The sequence below is a fragment of the Anolis carolinensis genome, chromosome 6, assembly GCF_035594765.1.
Source record: "Anolis carolinensis isolate JA03-04 chromosome 6, rAnoCar3.1.pri, whole genome shotgun sequence".
Classification (NCBI taxonomy): domain Eukaryota; kingdom Metazoa; phylum Chordata; class Lepidosauria; order Squamata; family Dactyloidae; genus Anolis; species Anolis carolinensis.
This window is the reverse complement of record NC_085846.1, coordinates 116,032,988-116,043,808: the sequence shown is the minus strand read 5'-3', so window position 1 is coordinate 116,043,808 and position 10,821 is coordinate 116,032,988. Positions and strand designations below refer to the sequence as shown.

The window sequence follows — 10,821 nt, the reverse complement described above, 5'->3', positions numbered from 1 at the left end:
CTGAACTGAACCGAGAAAAGCAGCGAGCCTCCCCGGTTTCATTGTAATTTGCTACCAATATAACCTCAAAAGCTGCATTCAAGGCTCCCGGCTCCATTAGACTTTGTTCTAATATCGCTAACATTTAAGGTCTCGAGCTCCATTAAAGCCAGGAACCTGGAATGCTGGAAATATTAGAACTAGAAAAAAATCAAGTGGAACAATGTTTTTTCCACCAGATGTATCCAAGAGAGAAATGGTTTTAGTAACTTTGAATAAAGTTCTTAACTGTAAAAAGAAGTCCTAACTATAAAAAAAGAAAAGTTTGTAATTTTGAAAAGTGTTCAACTATGGGGGGGGGGGGGGGGGGGGAAAGGTGATGATGGGAGATATGACAGGCAAAAAACGTGGTGGAAGCGGATAAGGAGAATAGTTTTCCTTCTTTTGTTATATGAAAAGTCAACGTGATAATCCATTGAATGGGAGGAAATTCAGAACCAACAAAAAGGAAGGATTTCTTTGCACTAGTGGAACTCACTGCCACAAGATGTGGTGATGGTGCTAACGTGGTTGGCTTTAATATGGGAATGATGTATTCGCGGTGGACACAATCACTAGTCAGGAAGGCTATCTTCCATCTCCAGGATTTGCTTAGATCATGTAGTACAGTAGAGTCTCACTTATCCAAGCCTCGCTTATCCAAGCTTCTGGATTATCCAAGCCATTTTTGTAGTCCATGTTTTCAATATATCTTGATATTTTGGTGCTAAATTCATAAATACAGTAATTACAATATAACATTACTGCATATTGAACTACTTTTCCTGTCAAATTTGTTGTATAACATGATGTTTTGGTGCTTAATTTGTAAAATCATAACTTAATTTGACGTTTAATAGGTTTTTCCTTAATCCCTCCTTATTATCCAAGATATTCGCTTATCCAAGCTTCTGCCGGCCCGTTTAGCTTGGATAACTGAGACTCTACTGTACTTAGAAACTACTTACATTTTTGCTAAAAGCTGCTTTTAATAAAGCAGATTGAGTCACTTAAGGCCTATCTATACTGCCAAATAGTGCAGTTTGAAACTGCATTATATTGTCAGTGTAGACTCATATAATACAGTTCAATGCAGTTAATCTTACATATGAGCCTATGCTTATATAATGCAGTTTCAAACCTTATTATAAGGCAGTGTAGATGGAACCCAAGGCTGCATCTACACTGAATAATTAGAGCAGTTTGACACCACTTTAGTTGCCATAGTTTATTGTTATGGAATCATGGAACTTGTAGTAGGGTGAGGCATCCGCACTCTGGCAGAAAAGGCTGTAAACATCGAACTACAACTCCCATGATACCATATTAATAAGCTATAGCAATGGATGTGGTGTTAAACTGCATTGTTCTACAGTGTGGATGCACCCTGAGATGCCAACTGAGATAATACTAAGCCAATTCAATTTGTGGCCCCATTTTCACTGCCATATAAGTTTGGAACTGAATTATATGGTCAGTGTAGACTCCTATGTCAGTTTAACTGAACTGAACTGAACTGCATGGGTCTACACTGACCATATAATACGGTTCCAGTTTAAAAGGGGCCTTAGGCCTATACTCAACCTATCTTAACTTTTTTTTTCTGACACAGTAGCAAGATTGGAAAAATTTATTCTAGAGTAACTCTTCTCCATTCCCTTCTCCATCCAGTCTCTTCTGCTGGTTGATCTCAACATTTGCAAGGCAGGTCACTGAGATCCAAAGGGGATCATGCCTGCAGAAAAGCCTAAATACCTGAAGGAGACTAGATCCTGTCTGATCTTGGATGCTAAGCAGGGCCACCCCTGGTTGGGTCTTGGATGGGAGACCACCAACGCATCCCTAGTGCTATTGACTATTACCTTTCAGAGGAAGGAACTGGCAAAACCACCTCTAAGTATTCCTTACCTCATAAAACCTGAAATTAATGAAGTTGCATAAGTCAACTTGAAGGCCCACACACACAAGATCTCAGCATGGTCTCCAAAATGCTGCAGGTGAGAATTTCCAGGTGATTTTTCAGACTAGCTATGCTGGTTGGGGGATTTGTGGAGTGGCAATCCAAAAGGAAGACACCTTCCGAAGTCCAATACTATAATGCAGAGGAGGGATCTAGCAAAACTATCCCTGAGCATTCCTTGTCTGAGAAAACACTAAGAAATTCATCTGATCATCATAAGTTGATGACTCAAAGGCACACATACATCTTACAAAGGTGCTTCTTCCTGTCTAAGAACATTTCAGCCAATGCAATATACTTGAAACTTTTCATCCATATTCTTTGGAACGTTCTTGTTCCTCTGCTCTTCTCTTTTTGATGGATTAATTCTCCAACAGCAACAATCAGCCACAGAGAACCTCCACGATCTAATGTCAAGAGCCCAGCTGAAAGAGGTTCACCTGTTAGACCTCCACAATCTAACATCAAGAAGGACATGTGAGCCAATGAAAGGGAGAGGGCACACCTGAGCATGCACAGAGGGCCATTCCCTTAGCATGGCCACCGTATCTCCAACTCACTGAGGATCTAGAACCTCAGAAATTCCTCCGCTCAGGTGGTAGTCTCATGAAGTTGAGATAAACTCTCTCTCCCCATCCTTGGAATGGCAGTAGCCTGAGAAGTTCACCTGAGGGGCTTCTTTCCTCCCCAAAGGGGTCTTCACACCTTTTAAAAGAGGCCGAGAAGTTCCCAAAAGCCATACAATGGTCTTCTTCATCTCAGGTTTCTTCTCTTCCTTCTTGCACTTGGAGAGGTCTCCTCGGACTGCTTTTACTTCTTCGGAGGAGGCTTCTTGGTTGAGGCCCCGGAGTTCCCACTTGGAGGTCCACCTTGTTTTCCACCTGGAGGTCCACCTGCTTTCCCACTTGGGGATCCAGCTGACTTCCCACCTGGAGGTCCACCTGGCTTCCCACCCGCCTTGGTGTTACCGCCCTTGGGATCCTCTTTGCCGCTCTCTTCCGTCTCTTTCTTCTTCCCGTTCTGCTGCTTCTCGCCTGCCTTCTTGGCACCATCTTTCTCCGCTCCTTCCTTCTTTTTGGGGTCCTTGGCGCCTTCTTTCTTCTTCTTGGCGTCCACTTTTCCAGACACCGTGGGCACTTCTTCCTCTTTCTTGCTTGATCCTTTTTTAGCTGGATAGCAGAGAGAAAAACCAAAATTAAGGAAAAGGGAGAGCGAGGAAGGAACAGAGCGTTTTCGTGAAACAAAAAACCACACCTGTCAGCATGCAAAAACACTACAATCTTGGGAGGTATCCATTTCACAAAACTAGAGCAGTTTGCTACCACTGGAATGGTTCCATCCTATGGCATCATGGGATTTGTATTTTCAGGTGGTCCTTTGAATTCTCAAACTCTTCTTTTGCCAACACCCAAAGTTCTCAGATTGGTTTGGCCACCAATGTCATCGCTCAGGAATTCTGGAAGGTGAAGTCCCAAACATCTGAAGAACTTCAGCTTCTATCAACCACAATAAGATTTTAAGTTCCTTCCCAAATTACAAATTGCAAGATTTCATAAAGTGCACATGAGACCTAAAAGTGAGGAAACTATGACCATCTGGATGTTTCTATGATACCACTGAAGTCATTCTTCATGGCAGAAGGTTGGACTGGATGGTCCTTGTGGGTCTCGCCCAAGTCTATGCTTTTAGTATCCTTAGAAATTGGACATCCTGGCTGGAGTAGGGACCATTTGGTCCAACCTTCTACCGTGAGTTGAGGACCAACCATATCTGGATGCCTACTAGTTCCTTCCTGCCATTATCACCTTTGCTATTGTATCATACTAAAGAACAGAGCAGCTTGATATAGTGAAGTGGCCACCATGCAACCACTGTGGCATTGGAATTGAAACCAGAATGAAGTTTGTTGTGTGCTCCATGACTCGATCAATGAGAAGTACAGGAGAAGATGTACCTGAAAACTATAGTTGGCAATTGAGTTGTGTTCTCCATATCAAAACCTTCGCCCCTTCTGCTGGAATCCTACATCACCTGTTACATGATGTAACTTTACCAACATTTAACAAAGTAGCAGAGTGCTCAGGAACCCAGTTGTTGTATTGCGAAGATATATAATGGGACACCAGCAAGAGACATGTGGGAATGTATATGGCATCTTAAAAAGTCCATAAAATTCTATGCTTGAGCAATAGGAGACTAGTGTGCAGATCAAGGGAAGGCCAAAATCCCACTCTCTTCTGCTCTGGTCAGGTCTCTCCTGGAGTAATGACCCTGGGTCCATTTCTGGGCAAAGCCATTCAAGAAGGAGATAGACAAGATGGAACATTTCCAGGGAAGGGTGACCAAAAGGTAAGGAAACTACTAATCTGTTAGGGAGTCCTCTTCTTCAGAAGAGAAAGGGGAGCAGGAAAGTGTTCATGAATCTGAGGGTGAGTTGGAATCTGAGGAGGAGATTTTGCAAGTACCCACATTTCAGGAGAAGTGAAAAGAAACACAGAAGAGATGTCGTTCAGCTAGAATAGCTGCCAGAAATGCAGCGGAGTAATTGGGAACTGCCCTAGCAGCTGTGAGGGAACTCAGGGCTACAAAGCAGAAGCAGGTGCAGCCAGCTCTTGTTGGTAGCAAACTAACTTTAATGCCTAAGCCTTCGCTCCCCTTGTGCCTGCTTCAAATCTGCATCTGGGAAACTGATCCTAAGGATTTATTGCTGTTTCTTTGTCTGAAGTAAGACTGCTATTTGATTTGGGAATTGAACAGAGACTAAGAACTGTGTTTACCCTAAGACTTCCTTGCTTCCTTTTGCATTATTTCACTGAGTGTACTGTACTTTATGTTTTGCTGAATTAAAGCAGTTTTCATTTACTTGCGACAGTGTTTTAAGGCTGTTCTTGAAAGACAAAACAGGACAGAATCCATTTGAAGAGTTGCTTAGGGCACTGAGTATGTTTAGCTTAGAGAAGAGAAGGCTGAGAGAAGGAAACATGAGACCCATGTTTAAATATTTGTAAGGTTCTCATATTGAAGATGGAGATAGATGCTGGTATGTGATCTATAGATTTCCAATCATGATATCCCTAAAATGCTGCATCATTAAGGCTTGTCATCACTAAGAGAGATATGAATGATAATAATAATAATAATAATAATAATAATAATAATAATAATAATAATAAAACTTTATTTATACCCCGCCACCATCTCCCCAACGGGGACTCGGGGCGGCTAACATGGGGCCATGCCCAGAGCAATACAATATAACAAAATATAAAACAACATAACATAGCACCATTAAAAATACAATAAATGCATCAACAGTCATATATATAAGCTCTAGTCATATATCTCCCATGATTACAACTCATACATTTCTGCAATCCCTTCAGGTATTTCATCACACCCTCTCAGTCATTCCCCAGGTGTTTGTCACATGTCCATCAGAACTGTATTTCACACATAGATTAAATGCTCAGGCATTTCTATCTAACAGATGCCTTCTTGTGGTCTCTTCCAACTTTATAATTCTATGATTCTATGTGTCTCTTGGCAAATGCTAAGTATTTCCAGTCTCCTTTTGGAGAGGGCTGACTTTGCCTCCATACCCTGACGGCACCAGATTATGTCTGGTCTTGGAAGCTAAGCAGGGTCAGCCCTGGTGAGTATTTGGATGGGAGACCACCAATGAATCCCAGGTGCTGGAGGCTGAGTTTCAGAGGAAGGAACTGGGAAAACCAACAATGAGTTTTCTGTGCCTAAGAAAACCGTATGAAATTCATGCAGGGAACTTGGAGGAACATAGGATCATACAAGATCTAATCTTGATCCCTTTTCCCCAAATGCTACAGGCTAGAACTTCCAGAGTATGAGAGAAAGGGGCCTATTTGGTCTGTCACTTCCAGAATCCCCAGCCAATTAATATTAAGAAAATCCAAAAAGAGGAACCTTCCCCAAGCCCAGTAGGTTCTCTTTCAAGGCTTTCTGAAGGCACTGCAAGATGGAAGAACCCAACCATTTCCCTTTTATTGCCAGAAGAAATGCAGCGCAGAAATGTGAAGTCGGTTCTTCTCCTAAAGTGACTTCTATTCAATATGGTTTCCTATTCATAATTTCACCAACAATAGTCAAGACTCATGTCTCTTGAGTCCGAAATCGAATGAGTTGGAAAATAGGGAAGGCCGTTGATATGGACCCAATTAACTCACTAAAGACTTTGTTTCAATGTTTTATGTTTTAATTCACTTGTAGCAACATCTATATCAAACATAATATAATCATATTATGCACCGTATTCATGCAGAATTCAACCCATTGGCTCAGCTTTATTGGACCTGGTGACCTTGTCTTGGGTTAGACTAGAAATCTCATCATCCCCAGCCCTCTGTGCCTGCTAGTGGATGATAGGAGTTATAATTCAACACATTTGATGGACACAGAAATTTAGGCGGCTGAGCTAAATGATGGAAATGTCCAGAATTGTTGCTACTACTACTACTACTACTACTACTACTACTACATCCTTCTTTCTTCCCTTAATGTGGCTCAAAGTGGATCAACAACACAAAAATAGTACAAATTACAGTTTGAAAACCTACAACATATAAACATTAAAATGTATAGGATTGCAGTGAGTTTACCGGGCTGTCTGGCCATGTCCCAGAAGCATTCTCTCCTGACATTTCACCCACAGCTAGGGCAGGCATCCTCGGAGGTTGTGAGATCTGTTGGAAACTAGGCAAGTAGTGTTATATATCTGTGGAAGGTGGGAAACCTTCTGAAAATATGGGAATTCCAGACATTAAACAATCAGGGCCAGCTGACACCTCCCAAGAACGGATCCCTACAGGCAGAAAGCAGCCAGGCTTTGAAGCTGCAGGTCTATTTAATGCTGATCATATATATATCTGTGGAAGAATGTCCAGGGTGGGAGAAAGAACTCTTGTCTGCTTGAGGCAAGTGTGAATGTTGCAATTGGCCAACTTGATTAGCATTGAATGGCCTTGCAGCTTCAAAGCCTGGCTGCTTCCTGCCTGGGGGAATCCTTTGTTGGGAAGTGTTAGCTGGCCCTGATTGTTTCTTGTCTGGAATTTCCCTGTTTTCTGAGTGTTGCTCTTTATTTACTGTCCTGATTTTAGAGTTTTTTTTTAAATACTAGCAGCCAGATTTTGTTCATTTTCATGGTTTCCTCCTTTCTGCTGAAATTGTCCACATGCATGTGGATTTAAATGACTTCTCTCTGTCGTCTGACATGGTGGTTGTTGAGAGTGGTCTGTAGATAGTTTGTAGGTTGTGTTTCTTCATCAGCTTCCCATTATTCCACAGATATATAAACCCCACTTTCCTAGTTTCCAACAGACCTCACAACCTCTGAGTATGCCTGCCATAGCTGTGGGCAAAATGTCAGGAGAGAATGCTTCTGGAGCATGGCCATACAGCTTGGAAATCTCACAGCAAGCCAGTGATAATGGCTATGAAAGCCTTCAACAACACATTAAAAAGTATAGTTAAAATCACCTAAAACTATGATCTTTGCTTGACCTTGGACAAGCGGTGACATTATTAAAATAAACCTTAACATTTCTTACAATATTACAATATTAGCAATCTGTTGTCACAAAAAACAAGTCCCAGAATTCTCCTCATCTGAATATTTGGCAAGTTGAATACACATTTCTCAAGGTTTTTAAAGAGCCTTGGATGTTGGCATTCCACATTCCTGGCTTTCATATTTGCAGATTTATTGTTCGCAGATTCAATTCATTTATTTCACTTGGTTTTGTTCTGTGAGGTTATGGCACCAGGGCAACAGCAAATGAATTGTGGCACAAAAACCCCATTAATAACCCCACGCAATAATGACAAATATATTGGAAAGCATGAAAAAGAAAACACCTGGATGAGACAAAGGGCATAAATGTACACTTGTCAAATGAATGCGATGTGACACTACTTGAACTTCCATGGCTCAATACTATGTGGTTCCAGCTATGGATATGTATTTTTTTAGCTGTTTTCAAGGATTTTAACTGCTTGTTTTGAATACCCTTAATACTTAATTCTATTTTAAGGTTTGCATATTTTTTAGGTTTTGAATTGGGGTATAAATAAGCATAACAATAACAGCAATAATAATAACAACAACAACACTATGTAACATGATTTTTGTTCCTGGGTTATAAATGTCATCTCCGAATTAGTTCTATCCATCATGGGAAAAATGTAAAGGTAAAGGTTTTTCCCTGACATTAAGTCTAATTGTGAGGTTGGTGCTCGTCTCCATTTCTAAGCTGAAGAGCCAGCATTGTCCATAGACTCCTCCAAGGTCATGAGACCAGCATAACTGCATGGAGCACCATTACCTTCCCACCGGAGCAGTACATATTGACCTACTCATATTTGCATGTTTTGGAACTGCTAGGTTGGCAGAAGCTGGGGCTAACCGTGGGAGCTCACCCTGCTCCTCAGATTCAACCCGCCAACCTTTTGGTTGGCAAGTTCAGCAGCTCAGCAGTTTAACCTGCTGCACCACCAGGCACTTCTGAATATCTCATTTATTATTATTATTATTATTATTATTATTATTATTATTTATTCATTTCTATCTCGCTTTTCAAATTTGGATTCAAATCAACTTACAACATATATAAGTTATTCAAATAAATCAGCCCACAATACATAATCAGTTAAAAAATCATAGGTAAAGTAAAGATAAAGGTTTCCAGTTGTGACCGACTCTGGGGGTTGGTGCTCATCTCCATTTCTAAGCCGAAGAGCCGGCGTTGTCCATAGACACCTCCAAGGTCATGTGGTCGGCATGAATGCATGGAGCACCTTTACCTTCCCGCCGGAGTGGTACCTATTGATCTACTCACATAAAAACCCAACTAACAGCAAATAAGACTTTCAAACCGGGAATGGGAAATTTTTCAATGTAATAATAATGATGCTATAGGGTCCTGGGAGATGTAGTTCGACAATGTCTCTGGCCTTCTGCAAGCTCCAAATTCCAGGATTCCATTGCATTGAGCCATGGCAGTTCAAGCTGCATCAAACCGCATGCATTGGTCAGTGTAGACCAGGCATGGGCAAACTTGGTCCCTCCAGGTGTTTTGGACTCCAACTCCCACCATTCCTAACAGCCTACCGGCTGTTAGGAATGGTGGGAGTTGGAGTCCAAAACACCTGGAGGGACCAAGTTTGCCCAGGCCTGGTATAGACACAACCAAAGAAAGGACAGAAGGAAAAAAAGGATGGAAGTGGGATGAAAACAAGAATGAGATCATCAGGAAAGTAAGCCAAGCCTGCCCCCTAGTGGCCCTGAGGGGGTACTTCCTCTTCCTCCTTCACTGCTGGCAGGGAGTTCTGGGTTCGAGATTCGACTTGGCCGGAAAGAGTAGGAAGGCTTTCAGTGGAGCCTGGAAAGTGTCAGAGAAGCAAGGAGGAAAGCCATAAGTCAGAGAAGAGAAAGGCAAAAGAGAGAAGGCAGGAATCAAGAGAAGCAAGCTATTGAGGACTAGCAGCATGCTTAGGATAGGAAGGAGAAGCAGGTGCTTTGGGGTGCCCACAATTGAAAAGAAAATAATAAAATGTGATATAAGCAATAGGGAGAGTCAAAGAAGAAATCCAAATAGTCCTCCTCAAGTCTCCTACCAAACATTGGCTGATGGTGAAGAACCGCAATTGGCACCAGAGTGCATTATAATTCCCGAATTGGATACATCTACATCCAATTGAACACCACTTGAAGTGACATGGCTCAATGCTATGAAATCCTGGGAGTGGTAGGATTATTATTATTATAAATAATAATAATAATAATAATGAATTGCTGTGAGTTTTTTGGGCTGCATGGACATGTTCCAGCAGCATTCTCTCCTGACGTTTCACCTGCATCTGTGGCTAATGGTATCTTCAGAGGTTCTGTTGGTGGTGAAGCAAGTGGAGTGTATATATATAGCTGTGGAATAATGTCCAGGGTGGGAGAAAGAACCCTTGTCGGTTTGCAGAAAGTGTGGATGTTGCAATTACCAATCTTGATCAGCATTGAGTAGCCATGGGTTCTTTCTCCCACCCTGGACATCATTCCACAGTGTGTGTGTGTGTGTGTGTGTGTGTGTGTGTGTGTGTGTGTGTGTGTGTATATATATATATATATATATATAAAAGCTGTGCCTGGCCACGCGTTGCTGTGGCGAAGTATGGTGGTATGGGAAATAAAGGATTGAGGAATTGGTGGTAGTTAAGGTCAAGGGTAAAGGTGCCTGCCTATTTATGTTGGATAAGTGAGACTCTACTGTATATTATTTATAATCTTATATTATCTGCTTAGAACTGGATTATATGAGGCCCCTTCTTCACAGATGTATAAAATGCACACTGAAGTGGATTATATGGCAGTGTGGAGTCAAGATAATCCAGTTGAAAGCAGATAGTCTAAGATTCTAAATGGGTAATATAGCTGTGTGGAAGGGCCTTGAGTCTACACTGCCATATAATCCAGTTAAAATCTGTATTTTATAGGCAGTGTGGAAGAGGCGTAAGTGAGGCCTAACTCTGCCTGTCCCCTGGGCTGAGTGGGTTGCTAGGAGACCAAGTGGGTGGAGCTTAGCCTTTTAACTGGCAGCAATTGGATAAAAACAATTCTTCCTCTCCCTCTAATTAGGACTTTATTTTTCTTTTCTTTTTTGTTGTATCAAACCAGAGGCGTGGATGAGGGATTGTGCTGTCAATTTTTGAGGTTGTGGGGTGTTTAGTTTTGTTGTTTTGTCCGCTGCCGTGATTCCATCACTCTTTTATATATATAGATATATATATATATATACACAGACATACACACACTCCACTTGCCT

The 10,821-nt window shown here is 41.6% G+C and overlaps 1 protein-coding gene across 2 annotated transcripts in view; it reads right to left on the bottom strand.

The window, feature by feature from the left end:
* Positions 1-5,136: 5,136 nt before the first annotated feature.
* tmie (transmembrane inner ear) overlaps positions 5,137-10,821 on the bottom strand; it is a 40,024-nt gene continuing 34,339 nt past the window's right edge. For both annotated transcript variants that reach the window (XM_062957800.1, XM_062957799.1), the window contains one exon: positions 5,137-9,387. In XM_062957800.1, coding sequence (XP_062813870.1) covers positions 9,281-9,387 — 107 coding nt within the window. In that variant the 3' untranslated portion in view covers positions 5,137-9,280. The remainder of the gene's footprint in view (positions 9,388-10,821) is intronic.